The sequence below is a fragment of the Liolophura sinensis genome, chromosome 9 (assembly GCF_032854445.1).
Source record: "Liolophura sinensis isolate JHLJ2023 chromosome 9, CUHK_Ljap_v2, whole genome shotgun sequence".
Lineage (NCBI taxonomy): Eukaryota > Metazoa > Mollusca > Polyplacophora > Chitonida > Chitonidae > Liolophura > Liolophura sinensis.
The window spans coordinates 3,623,254-3,646,348 of NC_088303.1; the positions used below are offsets into that span (position 1 = coordinate 3,623,254).

The window sequence follows — 23,095 nt, forward strand, 5'->3', positions numbered from 1 at the left end:
GGGTAGCTAAATATATAATGACGTAGCTGCATATTGTGACGTATCTGTAATTGGGTTACCTGCGCTACATAAACTGGATATAGCTCCTGATATTACATATTAAAAACTATTTGCAAAAACAGTGTCCGAATGAGAAGCAAAAGTACTCAAACTCGAACATCCAGGGTTCCTTCATTCATATACTTAACTGTATATTTTTCCAGTGTGCAATGCAGATCTACAGTCTGAGATTTCTAACATTAACACAAACCCCACTATTAAACATCAGACAAAATCTTTTAAAAACGGTTTAACATACTTCGTGGGGCTGCGTAGAACTTTGGACATTATAATATTTCAATGACCCACATGGATGAAGGCGCGATTTACCCCTTCCTGTATGATAAACAATTTGCCGCATTTAAACATGAAGCAGGCAAGCTGATGAAGCCCCAAACGATTCCACCCATGAAAGGATGGATCATCGCTGGTCGGAAGGGCTAATTATACATCTACCGAGTCTTCCCTATAGCAATTTACCAAGGAGTTCGCATGCATGCTCGAGTTATATTTATTTTATTGCAGTTTAATGACACACTCAGATAACCCAGTAACATCCGGCGTACATCTAAATTTTGCCCACGCATGCCGACGGTTTGCCGTCATATAACCAAACATATGGACCTCCGTGTATATACTGCCAATTAATGACCAAAAATGAAATCAGAGAAACCGGAAATACGCTGTCATGTCAGATGTAGGCCTACTGGAGTTGGATAGGCAAGTAAAACCTTCCTCCTTGTCCTTGGGAAATATGAGTCAGGCACCAAATGACGGACTACGTCCGGATAATTGGCGGCACTGTATCGTGGTATGGTGGCGGCACCGTATTAACAAGGGCTGTTACAAAATTACGGAATACAGTCCTTGTAATGTGTAAGAGTCCCTGTAACTCTACCTGGCTTCCTCACACCATAATGCTGGAAGCCGTCTCGTAAGTGAAATATTTTTGAGAACTGCGTAAAACACCAATCAAATAAATAAATAAGTAGATAGATAAAAAACAGCAGAATTCAGAAATTACCTGTCCCGGCAAATTGTTGATTGTTGTTTTTAAATACTCTCCCTGGAGATGAGTTCTGGTTGTATCTGTAGCGAGGCTTTCCTTTCCCGAACACAATCTCTCTAACTTTATAGCAAATAGATTTATGTTTTTATTTTTTTTTTAATTTAAACAATTTCCTTGAATAAGATTTATGTATATGTATGTGGGGTGATTGATTAAAATAAACCGCAAAACCTCAGTCAGATAAGTAAAGAAATATAATTTTGTTTTTATTAGAACTACCGTAGTGCGATAACTTATTTGTATTTTGATTGTATACAACATTTGTCTGCTTACCTGTATGGTATGATTTGTATTTCTCGCGCGCTCAGCCTGCCTGTTATAATTTACAACAAACAGGCAGGGTACGGGACTAGTTTTAAGTAAACGTGAACTTCCGCTGGCAATGCATTTTGGGATAGTTACAACAACAACAACGCCATCCAATTTCAGGCGTTTACACATCACACGTTCGAAATTTTCAGAAATGCCTATATAGACATACGAATTCGTAGGTGATGTGTGTTAGTTGAAGATGGCTGTAGACCTTGTCGATGCTGATTCAAAGTTTCTTGCAAACAACCTACTGACAAGCGAAGACTGGGGTAAGAATAGCCGATACATCCGCGTAACCTCCCCCCTCCCCGCCTCCCCAATATAAAGTAATATGAAAACTGAAAAACCTAGACGGCGAAGACAGTAAAGTACTCTGATGTAGGTATACTTGTATATGACTCCGTCAGTGTTTTATAGTTTTGACTTGACACAGATTCATATCGTCATGGTGATGCACAATGTAACATTATTCCTTTTCGAAAACCACCTACATCTCAACAACAACAACAACAACAACACCAGCATGTGCCCAGAATATCGTCCAAAAGACCCTAGTGCAGCATCAATCACCCCACATACATATACATAAATCTTATTCAAGGAAATTGTCTAAATTTATTTTAAAAAAAACATAAATCCATTTGCTATAAAGTTAGACAGATTGTGTTTGGGAAAGGAAAGCCTTGCTACAGATACCAGAACTCATCTCATGGGAGATAAATTTTGTACCGGGGTAAAGCCAAATAACCAAGGCAAGATAATAACCATCATGGCGAACCGCCACTGTTTCAAACCTTTATTTTGATGAACCCAAATCTGCATCTGGATCCTAATAATCTGAATTTTCGGACTACAGCCTTACTAGATGTTGTAGTAAGCTTGATGACATGTTGCAGTTCTAGTCAGAAGTCGCTCCATTTAAAATCATTAAGACTAGGATCCTGATCACACACTACATGTAAAGACAGATGATTCTCGACCAAAATTTGACTGTTGAGGCCCTATTACCACCAAGGTCTCTATTGAAGGATAGGATTGAAGTTACCCACACCTTGTCACCTTGTCTTTGACATCCAGCCATGACCCTGTCACCCACTCCAAGCATGATTAATGACATACATGTGTATAAATATTCCTCTCTGGCTGTTCGTGGGAAGGTCTGTCAACAACCTGCGGATGGTGGTGGATTTCCCTCCTACCATTATGCTGGCTGCCGTCATAGGAGTGAAATATTTGTGAATACGGCGTAAAATACCAATCAAATAAATAAAAAAAAGAACTAAATGTATATAAATAGCTAAGATATGATTATCAGAGGAGGAGTTTTCTTTTGCAGAATCTGCAGCAAAGGTAATATTTCAATAATATGACCAACTTTAGACAATAAAGTACATGTTTACAAATTAAATAAAAAAATATTGTCTCAGTTACATGAAATGTGGTTCGATGTAAATGTTTGCTTCTTCTGATTGTCCTACTTCACCATAATTTATCCTTTTCTGATATGTGAAAGGATCTTTTCCTGTTGAGCTTTTCCAAGGGCGAGTCCAATATTGCTTATGTTGTTGGCATCGTGAACTAAGTTATTTTTTTCATTTTTGGTTCACCATAAAGTGCTGAATAATAAATAAAATAATATTTGTTTCTAAATAATCATTGGAGCTGTGAAAAGTGTTGGGATATTGAAACATGTATGATGTTGCTGATGGCAAGGTGCGTTATACAGCGTTTACAGTTGTGAGGGAAATTTTTGGGAAAATTAATCTGTTCTGAAGACAGTGGGCTGTGTTGTCTGTAACATTTATTCCATCATGAAAGTGTTAACTGGAAAGTGCTTCACTGTCATTGCATGATACCTGTACTTGAACTATTAACATGTAGTGCTAAATGAATGAGTCTATGCATGAAATACTGTGTAGTCCTTCCAATTTTGGTTCAAGTTATTCTGTGTATAAAATTATTATTGTGGTCATACATAGGTTGATCAGTGTGAATAGTTTGGGTATCCTTTTTATTCATTAGTTCACCATCTTCACATATGTATAAAAATACAAAAGTAAGAAAATCTTATCATTTGTGATTGCAGACTTCTCACCCCCAAACCCCTTTGTCAGGATCAAATATCCCCTGGATTAGGCCGTGTGATGTTGTCAGTAAAAATTAATGTACAAGTAAATGATTACCAATGTGGTGTAACATGATATTTTTATAGTTCAGTGCTGATTGAGTATCTGAAGCTGTGTATTTTTTGTTCTCAGCCCAAGGGTTTGATGACATTCTGGGCCTAGGCGATGGCCTGTCATCAGATCTTCTCTCTCAACTTCCTGAAGATTTAAAGGTATGTATATATTAATATTTGACTCTATGTGAGAATCCCTTGGTCTGAAGTGTTTCTCTCGTTTTGTGTGCTTTTCTGTGGGACGGTCTCATATAAATCTTATGCTAACCACTCGTATTCTGGGAATGACTGTGATTCAGACTTAAACCTATCGTCTGAGCTATTGCATTTGTACACACGATATTTGTATGCTGACTAGGAGTGTTGGGGAGAAAAGGAGGGTTGGGGAGTTGATGGGGGTGTGGGCAGTCGCCACATTTTCCTGCAAATGCGAACAAATGCATATTCCTGCGTAAGTTAGTAAACTCAAAAGATAAACAGTCTACACTTTCGCGAGAAGAAAAAGTCCATACCCAAGCTAAGTTAGAAACTAAAATGCTGATGAAGCAGTTAACCTCGAAATAGGTACTAAACGAATAAATGTGGTTTGCGTTAGAAGTAATTTTACAGCAATTCAGTTTTAATCTAATCAATAATTTATAAAGCTTAATCATAATGAAAAACTTATGAATGACCTGTGCCCGACAACGTCTATTTCACCCTGATTGATTCTTACACCTACAAGTCAACAGCGACGCTCTTAACGTGGGCTATCCATCTCATAAACTCTTTCAGGCTTTCTCTCTTCCTGATTAGTATTCCAGTGGTATAGTAATTTTGCTATATGTACAAATAATCAAAAAGCAATTGCATAGCAAATAATCCGCCTGGCTAGAGTTGTGCTATAATCCACATTGGTGTAGCAGGAAGACATTGGTAGGTTGCCTATGTTGGGTGCCAGTCTGGCTTCATTTACTGGCACTTTAAGAGTGCACGAAAATGAAATTTATACTGTAATACTGTGGTCACAGTATTAATTGTTTTTCATTCGTTGATACTGTCAATGTATAGACCTAGTCTACATGGTCTTTGTTTAATAGGCTCATTTTCATATAGATTAATTACTCAAGACAAGTCTACAAGAGATTTGTAAATGCAAGAGGGAGACCTTAATTCTATCCCTGTTTTGGCTGAGTGGGCCTATAAGTCTACAAGGATCCCTGTAAAATCTCAATGCAAAATTGTGGAAAAGTCATGAAGGTAAAACACTGTTCATACTCAAACTTTAATATTTTGCCTTTTGGGTGCATACAAATCATATGTGAACAGGGAATTATGACATGCATTTGCAAATGTGTTGTTATTGCACTACCTTGAAAACTTTCCTTTTCCTGACAAATATCTGGGCAGAGATTCTTGATAAAGTCTTTTCTCAACCCTCTTCTTGCTTTCATATAAGGTATGTCTGAATTAATGACTGCAAACAAAACATTAAAGGCATAGGCAAGACTTTCAAGAGGTGCTTCAGAAACGAATTTGTGCATTTCTCGAGAGAATCAACAGCAAGCACGATTGTCATTACATGTATGCGTAATTGTGAAGACTTTCAGCTAACGGTCCATGGTCACAGTAATAAATACACTAGTTTTGAAAATCATCACAATGAGTGTTAGGGTGACATCAATGAGTGTCAAGGTGACACCAATGAGTGTCAAGGTGATGTCAGAGAGAGTCAGGGTGAGACCAGTGAGGGTTAGGATGACACCAGTGAGTGTAAAGGTGACACCAGTGAGTGTCGGTGACACCAGTGAGTGTCAGGGAGACACCAGTGAGTGTCAAGGGGACCCCGATGAGTGTCAGGGGGACACCAATGAGTGACAGGGGGACATCAGTGAGTGTCAGAGTGACATTGCTATTCATCACACTAAACTACAAATGCAAGTTTGAATTTATTTTTAGCTTTAATATTAGTTGTCCATATACATATGAATGTTGATCTCCATTGAACATATTATCACACTCATCTGTGATTTGTTAGGTGCTTTGAATGTTTCAGCAGTTCAAATATATGTACATGTATATTGAGGCAGAATATAGTTATTCATCATAGAATTCAGTGATATAGGACTCAGATAAACAGGAAGTTTTATTCCTTAGTTATTTATTTATTATTTTTTTTTGCAATGCTTTTATTCTCTGTTTCAGTTTACTCTGAAGGAGGATGGCTTGGGAGACTATGGACTCCCTGATCCTGTACCAGATGACCTGTGGATGGAGTCCAGTGATAGCTCAGATAGTGGAATACATGGTGAGTCCAGTGATAGCTCAGATAGTGGAATACATGGTGAGTCCAGTGATAGCTCAGATAGTGGAATACATGGTGAGTCCAGTGATAGCTCAGATAGTGGTATACATGGTGAGTCCAGTTATAGCTCAGATAGTGGAACACATGGCGAGTCCATTGATAGCTCAGATAGTGAAATACATGGCAAGTCCATTGATAGCTCAGATAGTGGAATACATGGTGAGTCCAGTTATAGCTCAGATAGTGGAATACATGGCGAGTCCATTGATAGCTCAGATAGTGAAATACATGGTGAGTCCATTGATAGCTCAGACAGTGGAATACATGGTGAGTACAGTGATACACATGTAGCTAAGATAATAATACAAGTATAGACGTTGGAACACAAGTCCAGTGATAGCTCAGATAGTGGAACACAAATCAAGTGATAGCCCTACAGTGATAGCTCATTTGGTGGAATACAGGTCCAGTGATAGGCCAGATGGTGGAACACAAGTCCAGTGATAGCTCAGATGGTGGAACACAAGTCCAGTGATAGCTCAGATGGTGGAATACAGGTCCAGTGATAGCTCAGATGGTGGAACACAAGTCCAGTGATAGCTCAGATGGTGGAACACAAGTCCAGTGATAGCCCTATAGTGATAGCTCAGCTGGTGGAATACAGGTCCAGTGATAGCTCAGATGGTGGAGTTGACAGCATGGCACGATGACGCAGCAGGTGCTTCTCACCAATACGGTCGCTGTGACTTCAAGTCCAGTTCATGCTGGTTGCCTCGCCCAGCATAAGTGGCAGAAACCGGCGGATGATTGTGAGTTTCCCCTGGGCTCTGATCGGTATTCTCCCTCCATAATGCCAGCCGCCATCTTATAAGTGAAATATTCTTGGGTATGGCATAAAAAGGCAATCAAAGAAATAAATAAATATATGAATTTGCCCCTCAAAATTTCTGTAAAACTACCACATGCAGCAGTATTTCTGTGCCGGTTTCAGTTAAATACAGTAACAGAAACCTGTGATCATTAAAAACTGTTGGTTTTGAGTTGGTCATGTATATATATATATATATATATATATATATATATATATATATCATGTATAGAAAGCAGCCAGTATACCTTTATTTATTTATTTGATTGGTGCTTTACGCCGTACTCAAGAATATTTCACTTATACAACGGCGGCCAGCATTATGGTGGGAGGAAACCGGGCAGAGCCCGGGGGAAACCCACGACCATCCGCAAGTTGCTGCCTGACCTTCCCACGTACGGCCGGAGAGGAAGCCAGCATGCGCTAGACTTGAACTCACAGCGACCGCATTGGTGAGAGACTCCTGGGTCATTACGCTGTGCTAGCGGGCTAACCAACTGAGCCACGGAGGCCCCTACCTTTATTTAACATAAACACATATTTCTACGTGTTTCAACTTTTCATAACAATCAATGGTTTACATTTTTGATTTAACCAAAAACTCTCTCAATGGTTGACTGCTGAGAAGCACCTTATTTTACACCCATTTGTTCTGTCACCATCACAACCCATTTGTTCTGTCACCATCACAAGAGTATGGATCCTGAATAGTGGTTGTCCACAGAGAATTGTTTAAAGTGAAAGACAGCACCTGGTTAATGTTATTGTCCACTGAAAGACTACCTTTTAAAGTATCTTAAACTGGCATTCAATATTTTTTTTAGATTTTTTTTCAACCCAGTAAAAGTTTAATGAAACTTTGTCTTGTCACAGCTTCAGCGTATGTCCCTTGTTGACACCAAGGTGACGTGACATTTACTCTAGCTCTCAAACGTTGACGTTATGTCCCATATAAAAGTCTAAGCAATAGCCAAGGGCAGATTAAAGTTGTGGACTTCGATGGTAAAGGACCAAGTGATAAATAGCTTTCTCGGAAGTTGGACATATTGGAAGGATATTTCTTTCACTGCTTGAACTGTGCGTACAGTAGGCCTATTATATCGTTTATACAGTCTACTAGTAGTCTGCAGATGCACGGCCGGGGTATTCCTGGTTCAGCCTGTACCCTCCGGAGTGGTTGTGCAGATACCGGTAATTTTGACCCCTTTTAAATGTTAACAAAATTACAATAGGATTGTTGTACAACTGGATTTATGCTCAATTCTGACACAAATGAAAATAAATCCAAGCACCACTGAGACCGATCTAGACCTTCGACTGTCACTAGATTTTATGCTTCAATTTTGTAGCCGGGCTTCCAAGAAAGCAGTGTTGACCTAGTTATTGCAGACGTCAGAGAAAGCACCTTGGCTTAAACACGGCGTTTGAAGAATTTTACTGTATTTTATAAAAGAAAACGGAAAAAACATCCCTTGTATGTGAGAAAGACAAAGGACAAAATCTAAATTCTTCAGTTCTATTAAATGCAGAGAGAAACAAAGGGTATCATAAAATTTAATTAATTTTAAGCATTGTCTGATGAGATACCGTCTTCTCATTTCCACAGACCTTTTTCTCTGACTCTGATATTTGTTATTTCAGAACTGCGTGCTGACTAAACTCTAACAAAAACGGCAAAATTATATTTGTATAATTTGAAGAGCATGACTAAGTAGGGCTATGGTCTACTGGGGAGAAGAATGCTGTTTGGGCCAAGACGCTATGCTGCTGTCTGACATAATTTCTGATACCATCGCTGAATATTACAGCGCTTGTAAATCAACTGAGATTACGTCTGCAGTGGCTATTCAGCTATTTGTTACTAATTCGTTGTAAACGGCCTCAAAATGATGTCTTATGCATTAGTTCTCTGTTATCATATGCCATTTCATGGAGTCAATGGGTAAAGGCTATGTCACAGCTTAGGCCGGGCAATCTGATAGCAGCGTGTTTGATTGGATAAAATTCTCAAGATGGCTGCCTTGATTCATTAAAACCTCTTTAAAATAAAGTATGATGCTTTCTGGAAAGCTTGACTATCCTGCGTTTTATTGAAATATGTTTTAGCCAGGTGGTGTCTTGCCCTTTGAATTTCATTATTATATAGTTCTTAAAAGATATTATAGTAAGCAGACCGTTATTTGCAGAAATACTATCCAGGTCAGCAGCTCTAATCCATTGCTTGGGAATATTGTCTGACTTTATTGGCTGGATTAATATCAGCAGGAAGGGCCTGACTTCATGGACATGTGGTGCAAAGACAATGCACAGCGCAGCGTCGGTTTCCACAGGAGTTGATATTAATTGATATAAAGTGATATAAAGCAGCTTATGTAGTGAGAGCCTCATTTTTACAAGTTTCACTGTGTAATCTAGCAGCACAAATCCTACATGCATACATATATGTTCATATATATATGTTGTTGTTGTCACAGGTGTATGTGTGAAAAGCGAGCCGATGTCCCCAGTTCCATCCTCAGGATCTGATCTATCGCTGCCAGATTCTTTGGTGAGTTACCTCCCTTCAAAATTCTACTTTTGGGTGCACTGGAAATTTCTCACTCTGTCATTCAGTGGTGTATTTAACTCGTAATTGTTATATTAGTGTGATTTTTAAAGTCTTATCTTAACAAATTACAGTATGTACATGTGCACACAAATCAACAGCATAACAAAAGTCCACCCAGCACTGCACATGCACATCAACTGAATAGCAAAAAGTCCACCCAGCCCGACGCATGCACAGCAACTGTATAGCAAAAAGTCCACCCAGCCCGACGCATGCACAGCAACTGAATAACAAAAAGTCCACCCAGCCTGACGCATGCACAGCAACTGTATAGCAAAAAGTCCACCCAGCACTACACCACATGCACAGCAACTGTATAGCAAAAAGTCCACCCAGCACTACACCACATGCACAGCAACTGTATAGCAAAAAGTCCACCCAGCACTACACATGCACAGCAACTGTATAGCAAAGTCCACCCAGCACAATGCTGAATGCTGTCGTATAGGCCTAAGTGAAATCTTCTTCAGTAGGGCATAGAACACCAACGAAATAAATAAATGTAGCAAAAAGTAATTTATATCCTAAAAAACTTGGAAGTACTACTTATGGGACAGGTGGCAAAAAATGGTCATATAAGTCTTTCATCTAAGGCTTTTCTTTTGTTTTTTCAGACAACAGAGAGTTACGATTTTTCCCAAGATGTGAGCATGTGTACTGGTTTGAATCTGAAAACAGATGTCAAGGGTCAACAGTCAGCCTGTGAAAACCAATCTTATGTCTTCAATTCACCAACATTTGTGTTGACCCCTCAGATTAAGATCGAGCATCCATCGCCATGCCAACCCCAGTCGATCCATTCCATTCTGAACTCAAAAATAAAGATCAAACCCAAACCAGTTGATGGCACGCAAAACTCTTTGCCAGCTGCGTCCAGTAAGTTCATGTTGGTTTGGCCCTAGCTTTACGTCATTTGGACAGCTGACAGATAGTCATCGGTTTCCCCCAGACTTTAGCCTGTTTCCTCTCGCTATAATGTTGACTGACGTCATATAAATGAAATGTTCTTGAGTTAAATACCAATCAGTGTCATTCCTGCTACAGCCTAATGGCCCGTAACTCGCAAAGCTCCTGTTAGTCTGGCCCTGGCTTTAAGTCATTAGGTGTGTTTGGCTCCCGTGTCACTTGCACTATAGCCTAATGGCGTGTGGTTCTCCAGGCTCCTGTTAGTTCAGCCCTTTCTTTAAGTCATTAAGTTTGTTTGGCCTCAGTGTCATTCCTGGTACAGCCTAATGGCCCGTAACTCGCAAAGCTCCTGCTAGTCTGGCCCTGGCTTTAAGTCATTAGGTGTGTTTGGCTCCCGTGTCACTTGCACTACAGCCTAACGACGTGTGGTTCTCCAGGCTCCTGTTAGTCCAGCCCTTTCTTTAAGTCATTATGTTTATTTGGCCTCAGTGTCATTCCTGCTACAGCCTAATGGCACGTAACTCGCAAAGCTCCTGCTAGTCTGGCCCTGGCTTTAAGTCATTAGATTTGTTTTGCTCCAGTATCACTTGCACTACAACCTAACGGCGTGTGGCTCTCCAGGCTCCTGTTAGTCCGGTCCTTTCTTTAAGTCATTAAGTTTGTTTGGCTACAGTATCACTTGTACTTCAGCCTAATAACAGGTGACTCTCATGGCTTCTGCTGCTTTGGCCCTTTACTTTTACCCTTTAGTTTAATACCTGGCTAAGTGCTTTCTGTATCAAACTCTTCTCAGTTTCTTCTACACATAAGCCTGACTGCCGTTGTATTAGTGAAATATTTTGCTGTGGAGCTTTCAATCCTTCCCAGATAAGTACTGTACTACTCATGTTGCTTGACTCTCAAGGCATGTACACTGTACGGTATGAAAACGTGCACTTAGGGATTGATCCCATGGAAATTATAGGCTCTTGCTGGGATGTCTCCGTGCAGGTACATGTACGTTTTAATATCCAAGAAACTTGATCAGATGAGATAATAGATCAATTACCTTGATTTTCCAGATGCCTGCAAACCGTTAGTGTTAACGCCTGAGGAATTCAACCGTCTGACATCCCAGGGACTGCTCCGTTTACCTGGGTCTGATCCTGACACAGCAGCCTCACCAACATCCCCCACCCCAGGAAGTGTCTCTGCTACCACATCTCCTGTATCCCATAATACTATCCGACTAAACTCAGGTCACAAGTACCCCGCCTCCACTCATCTACAGTTGGATACTAGTAATGGATCAGTAAGTGAGCTCTTCTCCAGTGTGCATTGGCCATTAATAACTTTATATTGTGAGTAGAAATGGCCAAATGTTGTTTGCTGTAATCCTTGACCGTATCACATTTTTGTGAAATGTTTATTCCAGCATAATATGAGGGCATTAGTCAGTGTATAAGATTATCCTTTTGTGAAGCAGTGAAATTGGCCAACCCAACCAGTGTAGTTGTTCCTCCAAAAATCATATCAAACAGGTACATAAATCACACCTAAAGTTGATCTTTCACAAAAAGGTTGAGGAATCCAGGAAAAGAAAGAGTTAACTCTTCAGCAGTTACAGGCCAGTACATTTCAGTTATGAGTATTTATATATTGCAGTAAAAATCATTCCAGTTTTAATTAACTACCTGCAGTTTTAGTTAATAGTAATGGCTGTCATCTTAATCCCATGTGTTGCCTTATTTCAAACTTTTGTCTTACTTGCTATTCAAATTTTAGTGATTTTATTATGATATACAAAAGCTATTTTGTTTGGTATGCATGTATGGTACAATGCAATGTTAGATGCCTTTTTTCTTGACGGACTTTCTTATATCAACTTCAGAACAAAGTGCTTAAAAGACAGCAGCGAATGATTAAAAACAGAGAATCTGCTAGTTTATCTCGCAAGAAGAAGAAAGAGGTAAGTTCTGATGTTTCAAAATAACTTGTCAATAATTTGATAATAATTTATAGATGAATTAGTGTTGCTTGCTGCAGTAACGTGTAGACCAGTGGAATACAATGTATCCAGCCGCTTACATTAGTTTGAGTTATAATTGAAGAAAAATTGTAATAACTATGACACTGTCTGCCTTGGTAATTATGTTGTATGTTCACAAATTCAACATTCAGAAATGTGTGGGTTTTACATGTACTGTATATTATTAGTCTCTTGTATATATGTATATGCCATATGGCTCGAATTTCTGAAATTGACAACAGGTATGAGAAAAAATATAATGACATCTTGTCAATTGTCTAAATTCTTTTCAACGGCAGTTTCAAGCTTTGCTAGCGGTTTTAAATCAGGTGTATACATGTTAGCCTACATGTATGTGGTATGGTGGGTGTTTACTTGACAAGAACATTGATTGCATATAAAAACATTAGTGGAACGTACGTAATTGACTTAACACATTACATTTGACACTTGGAGGGGTCAAGCAGGAAAAGATAGAGAGTAAAACCAGACCAGTAACTACAGTGTGATATCTGGCAAGTGGTCATGTAACTGATGAAATACGGCCTCTTGACATTTGTGGGGGTTTTTATTCAGACATTTCATGTATATATATGCCTTAGACATAGCAATGTGCAGGAGGTACATGTATAAGAAGAACAGTCATTTAGCTTGATAAACATGACTAAGTAAGTTACAGTTGTATACGCTAAACATGATATAATGTAGGCTAGTATTATTGTGACAATTTGTTATATGTAAACGTTGTAATGAGATTGAACTTTGTCTGTTTTCTGTTTTTGACAGTACTTGTATACGCTGGAAGACAAGATAAAGGCATTTAATGTGGAGAATATGAAGCTGAGACAGGAGAACGATTCGCTGAAAAGACAACTGGGAGTGTTACAAATAGAGGTGAGATTGTGGTACTGTCAATAGTGTAAAGCTGAAGACAAGCATTGCAGGACAGACATGTATTCAAGATGGTTGAATTTGGAAACAGGCCATCAGTTCATTTGCAGTCATTTGTACTCCATGGAATTTTCTTCCATCTGCTTGCATCGTTTTGCTCCCCGGTTGAAAATTTAATGACTGTAATTATTGGTGTGTTTGTCATAATGTTTGTGACAGGAAATACTGACTGCTACACATTTAAAGTACAAAGAATAGAATTTGGTAATTTTTTTTTAATGCATGCAATAAAATCAGAACAAAATATTTTCTGTGGTTTGTTAACTGATTAAAATCTGTTTACTTTCCATAGTAAATAGCTTTCATTTTCACTTGTTATATCATGGCATCCAAAGTCCATTTTGCATTTGACACTGCATTTTGTATACGTTTCAGTAAATATTGCTTATCTGCCAGTAGTGCCACTATCATTGTGATTGGTTTTTCACTGAGCTGTTGTTTGATCTTTCTCGCACAGAACCAGAGACTGAAGACAGGCCTTGTGGAGCCCACGTCTGTACCCCCTAAAACCCGCACCTGCCTGCTGGCACTTGTCGTAATGCTCACCCTTAACCTTGCTCCATGGAGGTACACTTCTAGCGTTTGTTCTCGGGCTGTTGTTGTGAGCTGGAGTTTTACAACATGATATCTGTGACACACAGCACACCGTTAAACTCGTCCCATTCAGGTCACATCCAGTGTTATAGTCTATTTCTTGTAGCAAGTCGCCCATGTTCAGCCATCTGTAAAATCACTCATACTCATTACCAAAATTGCCTTTAGTTAGTGACACATGCTGAAAGTCCATGTTCTTACGATGAAAATGAAGTTAGGTCACTTTTTCTAATTGATAAGGTTAAAGTCCATAAGCTCAGTTTCAACAGCAAGAACATATTGCCTTGTGTGACGTCAAAATTATTCAAAAACCAGTGGCACGCAGGATATTGGGCAGAGTTCAACATATTTTGACGGAGGGCGACATCGGTTACCTAAGCTGCCATTGACATTACAGTAGATGCTGTTACTGACACTGCTATATCTGAAATTGTTTACACGGTTTAATATGATATAACCTTAATAAATGAATTTTATTTTATCCAATGTAGTATATGATCTCAGGGCAGTATAACGGCTTGTTAGTGCAGCCATTGTAAAACAAATTACTCTCCACTCCCATTGTCCAGCATGCAACTTGCTTTTGAATAATCAATTGATGTCACCCGAGGCAATGAGTTCTTGGTGTTGAAAAACCAAGCTTATGGAGTTAAACATTATGAATTAGACAAAAAAGTATTCTAATTGCATTTTCATTGTAATAATGTGGATGTTCAGCATATCAATCTGTAGAGCTTGTGTTGTTATGTGTCACTGACTAAAGGCAAGTTTAGAAGTGAGTATTAATGATTTTATAGATAGCTCAATATAGGCCACTCTCTAAAAAAAAAAAATAGGGACAAAATGTGTCAAAAAACAAAAATAGTATATCTGTTTCTCTCCCAAATTCAGTTAGTAACAAATTTTAGGGTGAAATTTCATGTCATTTTAAGCTGTAAATGAATGACCTAATGTGGTCAACACACATGCTTGAGATAATTCATGCTTTTATGTTGTAGCTCTATGTTAGCTGGTGAAGGAAAGGAAAACCAGCTTTTTCAGCCAGTTGCCCCCACAGGGCGCCATCTAATGGCCACAGAAGAGATTAAAGCAGGTGCAATTGGGGTAGAAGCCTATTGGGGGCAGGAAAAAGTAGCTCAGGACAGCCTGATGAAGAGGATTCAGAGACTGTTAGAGACAGAGGGCCACCTGCCAGTCATGGCTAACTCCAGTCTGCCCAAGTCACACCCAGACTGTAATACCTACTACAATACCACAGAGTCTAGTAGGTGAGTGACATCACACTGTACATGTACCATAAAGACAGAGTGTCACCTCTCAGTCATGGCTAACTTCTGTCTGCCCAAGTCACACCCAGACTGTAATACCTACTACAATACCATAGTGTCTAGTAGGTGCGTGACATCACACTGTACATGTACCATAAAGACAGAGTGTCACCTGCCAGTCACGGCTTACTCGTGTCTGCCCAAGTCACACCCAGACTGTACTACCTACTACAATACCATAGAGTCTAGTAGGTGAGTGACATCACACTGTACATGTACCATAAAGACAGAGTGTCACCTGCCAGTCATGGCTAACTTCTGTCTGCCTAAGTCACACATAGACTGTACTACCTACTACAGCACCACAGAGTCTAGTAGGTGAGTGACATCACACTCTACATGTACCACAAAGGCAGAAGGTCACCTGCCAGTCACGGCTTACTCCTGTCTGCCCAAAATCACACGCAGACTGTACTACCTACTACAGCATTACAGATTCAAGTAGGTGCGTGACATCACACTGTACATGTACCATAGAGATCATGGCTGACTCCATTCTGCACTAGCCACAGCTCTGTGGTTTGAAAAGCAGCCAATCCATGCTAAGTTATGCAGATTCATTTATTTTCCTGATTCTGATCGGTTGTTGGTTTGTGTGCATTAACTGCTTTAAATGTTTTCCAATAGAGGAGTTTGAGTTGGAACTCTAATTGCGTTAAAGGTAAGAACAGTTCTGTTGTCTCATGTGACTTGTAAAAAATGTCAGACAACCTTTGTTGACATTAATGTTCGGATCACCTGTCTCACCACGTTCTAGAGGCACAGATGACACCTATTTTATTTGGGAACTTTTTGTGACACATCATCAGGTTCAACAACCACCTTAATCTATCCTTTAGATGTTTAGTTGGGGATATGAATTGCTCATAAGCGTTATCTGCTGGGTGAATTGTACCTACCTACAACATGTACTCTAAATAAATAACATAAAATTTCGTCCCTCCCCCCCCCCCCCCCCCCACCAAAAAAAAAAAAAAGCTTTCATAGGCAATACCATAATAATGCTCCTGAACCTCATACTACCTTCCTAACAGACCTCACAAGAGACCATTAGAACCCAGTATCAGGTTATATGTGAAACTTTAATACAGGGGGGACAGGTGATGTCATGTACTTTAGATGTAATACTGAGAACTTAACAAAGCCTAGGAATACAAACAGCAGATTGTCAGTCGTGATGATGATATTATGGTACCCACGTACACCCTACAGACTGGCTGAGAAGTTAGCTGGCTGGATGTGGCGACATGAACAAGAGCAGAAGAGAGCAAACCATCACAAGAAGGGACGTGCTGCTCGCAAAAAGCACCTACCGCTGAGAAAGGTCAAGGCCGCAATCAAGGGGGAATACCCAACTCAGCAGTACAGGTGAGATACTGGTTTTTGACATAAATTCTGACCAATCACTGTTACCCTGTAACACATAAGTACTATGTTACTACCATAAAGTTTGCTCACAGATGGCCATAGCCAAAACAGGCATGAAGAGAAGACAACAGGGCTGAGGCCCGAGTCCTATGTATTCATTAGGTTGGACAACTTCCCGCTTCATTCAGAAAAGGAATTATGGATGTGTATTTATAGTGTTTGCATATGGTTCTGATCAAATTTATTTCAGTGTAGATATCGAAAAAAAAAATTTCTTTTATAAAAAATGTGATGAAAAGTAGTAGTGAAATGTGTGGAGCCCTACATACATGTATAGCTACAGTCATGTTGTGTGAAAAGTCCCTCAAATACCTTGTGAGGTGTAGTTTCCTCTAAGTGCTGTTTTGAAAAAGTGTGTAAAACACAGTCAAATGGATACATGTAGATAAATTTAATGTAATGAAGATTTTATATAGCCTTGAAAAAGTTCAATTTAATCAGAGAAAATAATGTCTGAAAGAGCTATTTTGTAAGAGGAGGATGATGTGAAATCTGTCAGGCATCAGCATAAGGTGTGGCTTCAAATTCTGTAACATTTATTCTTAACAGTATGCATTTGATCTCTTGTCCTTAGTAAGAAGAGCAGCATCGGCCATGAACTGAAGGTGTTTCACACCGAGGATCTGAGGCGAGATTTTCTCTCTGCCATCCATCAGAGGAATGACACTTTCTATGTTCTGTCCTTCAGCTCGGTAAGTTGGTGTCATGTTGCCTTATGTCACTGTCAGGTTGCCCTGTGACCATTGTCATGTTGTCCTGTGCCACTGCCATGTTGTCCCGTGCTACTGTCATGTTGCCTTATGTCACTGCCATGTTGTCCCGTGCTACTGTCATGCTGCCTTATGTCACTGCCATGTTGTCCCGTGCTACTGTCAGGTTGTCCTGTGCCACTGCCATGTTGTCCCGTGCCACTGCCATGTTGTCTCGTGCTACTGTCATGTTGCCTTATGTCACTGCCATGTTGTCCCGTGCTAATGTCATGTTGCCTAATGTCACTGTCAGGTTGCCCTGTGACCATTGTCATGTTGTCCCGCGCTTCTGTCATGTTGCCTTGTGTCACTGTCAGGTTGCCCAGTGACCATTGTCATGTTGTCCTGTGCCACTGCCATGTTGTCCCATGCTACTGTCATGTTGCCTTATGTCACTGTCGGGTTGCCCTGTGACCATTGACATGTTGTCCTGTGCCACTGTCATGTTGTCCTATGCTACTGTCATGTTGCCTTATGTCACTGTCAGGTTGCCATGTGACCATTGTCATGTTGTCCTGTGCCACTGTCAGGTTGTCCCGTGCTACTGTCATGTTGCCTTATGTCACTGTCAGGTTGTATTCTGCCACGGTCATGTTGCCCTATTTCACTGTCATTATGTCCTGTGTCACTGTGAGGTTGCCCTGTGTCACTGTTAGGTTGCCTTGTGTCACTGACTTGTTGCCCTATGCGACTGCCATATGCCAGTGCTTTGTGTCACTGCCCTGTTATCATGTGTCACTGTAATGTTGTCCTGTGTCACTGTCATGTTTGCCCTATGTCACTGCCCTGTTGTCCTATGCCGCTGTCAGGTTGCCCTGTGTCAATGTCCTGTTGTCCTATGCCACTATCATGTTGCCCTGTGTCACTGTCCTGTTCTGATGCCTTTTGTCACTGCCCTGTTGTCCTGTGTCACTGTCCTGTTCAGATGCCTTGTGTCACTGCCCTGTTGTCCTGTGTCACTGTCCTGTTCTGATGCCCTGTGTCACTGTCCTGTTCTGATGCCCTGTGCCACTGTCCTGTTCCAATGCCTTGTGTCTCTGCCCTGTTGTCATGTGTCACTCTCATGTTGCCCTGTGTCACTGCCCTGTTCTGATGCCCGGCGTCACTGTCCTGTTGCCCTGTGTCACCGTCTTCTTGTATAATAAAGCAACATGGTAAGCCAAAGCAGCAACAGTATTTTGTTGCTTACACAACCCATTTTGCTTAAATTAAAAGACTTGTCCAGGTGTGAATCTGCATTGATCAGGGGTCAACCGGAAGCAACATAACAAGTACTTCAGACAAAAGAGCTGTAAACTCATCACTCTCAAAAATTAAGGACAAATTTTCCTTTCTATGCCAAACAGCTGTCAACCGTTTGGTATTTTGATTATTCATTACTTTCTATTCAGGATGATTAACGATCGCTTGGTTTGGTTTTTGGAGACTAATGAGTTGATAAGCAACATTCAATGTGGATTTCGAAAGAATCGCAGTACTGTTGATCACCTTGTTCGTCTAGAATGCTTTATTAAGAACGGTATCGTTAATCGTGACCATGTCGTATCTGTCTTTTTTGATCTGGAAAAGGCACATGACACTACTTGGAAATATGGCATTATGAAAGATATGCATGGATTTGGACTTGGAGGTCGGCTTCCTGACTTTATTCGTAAATTCTTAGACCATCGTCACTTCCAAGTTCGGGTTGGGGCTACCCTATCTGACTACTTTGAACAAGATCAGGGGGTTCCTCAAGGCAGCATTTTATCAGTTACTCTCTTTAGCATTAAGATTAATAGCCTTGCCAGAGTTTTATCTCCTAGTATGAATGCGTCCCTTTTTCTGGACGATCTTGGTATCTCTTGTCGAGGCAAAGGTATGCACACTATTGAGAGACAGCTGCAGATTTGCCTTAACAAAATCCATGCCTGGGCACTGGAGAACGGATTTAAGTTCTCCAAGTCGAAGACTAACTGTGTACACTTTTGTCGGAAGCACTTCCCCCATGAAGACCCCAAGGTATTTTTAGATGGGTCCCCCATCAAGGTTGTGTCGGAGGCAAAATTCCTCGGGGTGATCTTCGATAAGCACCTTACATTTAAATCTCACATTAATTATCTTAGAGCCAGATGCCTAAAGGCGCTTGATATTTTGAAGGTTGTCTCTAGTGCTCGATGGGGAGGGGATCATGAAACCCTACTTCAGCTCTATCGAGCACTGATTCGTTCTAAGCTAGACTATGCCTGCAGTGTTTATGGAGGTGCGTCACGCTCCCAGTTGAAGAAACTCAATACTGTACATCACCAGGCCCTACCGTTGTGCTTAGGTGCTTTCCGTACCTCTCCTGTGGAGAGTCTGTATGTTGAGGCAAACGAGCCTCCCCTGGAGCTTCGAAGAACTAAACTGTCCTTACAGTATATCACCAAACTTAGAGCTAATCCATCCAACCCAGCCTTTGATTGTGTCTTCCATCCGGAATTTGAAGACTTATGTGCTCAGAAGCCATCCATTGTTCCTCCACTGGGTGTCCGTATCCAGGAACATGTGCAAGCAGCTGGACTTGGGCTGGATACTATCACCCCCATAAGCATCCAGGAAGATCCACTGTGGTTATGTCCTGAGCCTCAGGTTGATACCTCGCTTTCCTCCCTGAAGAAATCTTCCACCAACCCTTTAGTATACCAGCAGGAGTTCAGTAATATGTGTTCAAAGTATCCATTTTATCACCGCATATTCACTGACGGTTCCAAGAATGATGATGGCGTGGCTTCTGCTGCTGTCCTTGGGCCCAGAACCATTTCAACTCGGTTTCCAAATTCCTGTTCTGTATTTACCGCGGAAGCCAAGGCAATTTTGTGCGCACTTCGGTCCATCCCAGAGCTAGGAGGTAGCAGATTTCTCATCTGCTCTGACTCCCTTTCCTGCCTCCAGGCAATTCGAGCTAGTTCGCCTGTACATCCAGACATTCTGTCTATCAGGCAGATGTTTAAACGACTTAATGAAGATTTTATCATTGTCTTTTGTTGGGTGCCCTGGTATATGGGTATCCCTGGGAATACTGCTGCAGATGAAACCGCGAAGGCGGCTTTGCATTCCGTTACTACCCAAACTGACATTCTATATTCGGACTTGCATTCACTTATTTGCTCCTATATCAAGCGCTTGTTTCAGGCTCAATGGGATGACCAGACAACCAACAAACTGCATGATATTCGTCAGTTTGTTGGTCCAACGCCTTCCCTTTCACGGCATCGTCTCCGCTCTTGCATTTTGAGGAGGTGTCGTATCGGTCACACACGTGCTACGCATGGGTATTTGTTGAAAGGAGAAGATGCTCCTCATTGCTTTGCTTGTGATCAGCGGTTCACAGTCAAGCACATATTGCTTGACTGTGGCGACTTTGCTCCTGTACGAGATTCCTTTTATCACATGAGCTCTCTTTCAGAACTTTTCAATTCTGTAGAAAGTGATACTATTTTTGATTTTCTCTCTACCGTTGGTATGGCAGGAAAGCTGTGATTTTAAACTACCGTCTGTGTTTGTTATGTCACTTCTGGTTTCCTTTTTTGACTGAATAGTAAATGAATTATCCGTAGTAGATCGACTACTTGACGTTTTATTGTCGCAATAAAACTGAAATATTGTTGAAAGCGACGTTAAAACTTTCACTCACTCACTCACTCATTCCTTGCTATTCACCAGGACTACTTCTTACTGCCGGCCACAGCCTATAATAAATCTACACGTCCAAAAATGTCCCTTGTCATGCCAGCTCTGGTAAACCTCAACGGTATGTATTTTTGTGTCATACCATCTCTGGTAGACCTCAACGGTAAGTATTTTTGTGTCTTGCCAGGGGGCTGTTTCTCAAAGGGGTTGTAACGTTACGTCGGCCTAATCAGCATGAGGGCATATATCGCCTTGGCATTTGTGACCAGTGTAATGTTACGACCCCTTTGAGAAACAGCCCCCCTGCTCTGGAAGACCTCAGTGGTAAGTAGTTTTGTGTCATGCCAGGTGTGGTAAATCTCAAGGGTGAGTAGTTTCATGTCATGCCAGCTTTAGTATGGCATTAAGCAACAATGCTTAAATAGATTAGGGGAGCTTTCGTGGCTCAGTTGTTTAGTGCTCTAGAGCATTGTAATGTCCCAGGAGCGTCTCACCAATGCGGTAGGTGTGAGTCCAGCTTATGCTGGCTTTCTCTTCAGCCGTAAGTGGAAAGGTCTGCCAGCAACCTGCGGTTGGTCTTGGGTTTCCCCCGGGTTCTGCCGGGTTTCCACCCACCATAATGTTGGTCGGCGTCGTATAAGTGAAATATCCTTGATTACGGCGTAAAACACCAATCAAATAAATAACTAAATAAATAGATTAAACCTTGTGTCCCTGCTGTCTTCATCAATGTATACTTTAAGCTAGGATAGCTGTTGTTGGTGTTTTTCAGAAACTCTTCAGCCACCAGAGGGAAGCATGGGAATGATGCAGATAGATTGTGAGGTTTTTGACACAAGACTGATCCATGTCAAGAAAATGTCTGTCCCAGAGTTCAGTTCTCATCAGAACCAGTCAAATCCAGAGTCTGAAAATTACCATAGACATAACTAGGGCACTTATTTCTCAGTCTCTGAGACCCAACCAGTGGTGGCAGCAGCTCTCGTAAAAGCATTAATAAGCATGTCATACACAGATTCTTCACAAAATTTGTATTTGTGGTATGTGTTAAAGGACTACCAGATACATGTTGGAAAGGTGTCATTGTAAGCCGCTGTTGTGGTATCTCATTTGTGTTATTTTTAGACATTTGCCTCATTAAATGTCTTTCAGTCTATGTATATAAACACAACATTAGTCCCAGCAAGGCAACAGTACTCTATCGAAGGCAACGTAGTTCTGTCAAACGAAATGTTGCTCTAGTGAAGTCAGTATTGATATACATTCTTCTGTTGAAGGAAACTGTTCAAGATGGCATTGTTACATGTACATGTATATTGAAGGCAACAGTTATGTGTGATTGAAAGGCTGCATCAAAGGCAACATTGCTGTGGCTGCGACAGACCTCGATCTTGTATAGGGTCACATTCCTGTCATGATCTCAGGTTTTTGTTACATGTTGGCTATTGTTCATTCATCTTAATACTGCCTAGGTAGTCACTTTAACTGTCCCGGATGTAGCTCCTGTTTGGATAGTGATTGGGTATTGTGGACCAAAATGGTGTAGAGGGATTCACTCAGTTTGGGAATAACAATTCTTCATTATACTCCATTAACATTTACTGGTATTTATATTTTCAGTTAATGCTATTTTTTAAAAGTAGCATTCTTTGTATAGTTTATTTGTTGCTTTACAGTGCTTGTTTTATATCCATTTGTTGGGGGGAGGGAGGGGGGGAGGGGAGGTAAGTTACATTTAATTCATTCTATGAAAGATTCAAGTTGCAATGAAACCATTTGTCAAATTAAAGACACAAATTTCTCATTGTGCTTGTCTAATAATGACATCAGTAAATTTGCCCTAATTGTCAATTTGTTTGTCAATAGACATTTTGTCTCTTGGTACTGTATCTTAGTTTGGATTCCTACAATCAAGCATTGCCAGTATGAATATCTGGAGCAACCCAGCAATGGTTGCTAAAAAAAGGTCACCTAATATATACAGCAGATGTGCTGTAAGCGATTGTGGATTTTATGTAGATATTTGTACAAAGTTTGTGGAATATGGCTGTAAAAGGAATTTGCCCTTGTATCCTATACTTCAGTTTGGTTTGACCATTTTTGCATGTCATTCTCTTATTG

General features: G+C 40.6%; 1 protein-coding gene across 1 annotated transcript; it reads left to right on the top strand.

The window, feature by feature from the left end:
* The first annotated feature begins 1,524 nt into the window (after nt 1-1,524).
* On the top strand, nt 1,525-22,672 carry LOC135475360 (cyclic AMP-dependent transcription factor ATF-6 alpha-like). The gene is made up of 14 exons (XM_064755220.1): nt 1,525-1,689; nt 3,679-3,758; nt 5,784-5,886; nt 9,226-9,299; nt 9,974-10,235; nt 11,327-11,556; nt 12,136-12,213; nt 13,060-13,167; nt 13,682-13,791; nt 14,817-15,086; nt 16,359-16,514; nt 17,149-17,266; nt 21,008-21,095; nt 21,747-22,672. The coding sequence occupies exons 1-14, from the start codon at nt 1,620-1,622 to the stop codon at nt 21,905-21,907; spliced, it is 1,908 nt and encodes a 635-aa protein (XP_064611290.1). The 5' UTR covers nt 1,525-1,619; the 3' UTR covers nt 21,908-22,672.
* Nucleotides 22,673-23,095: the final 423 nt, after the last annotated feature.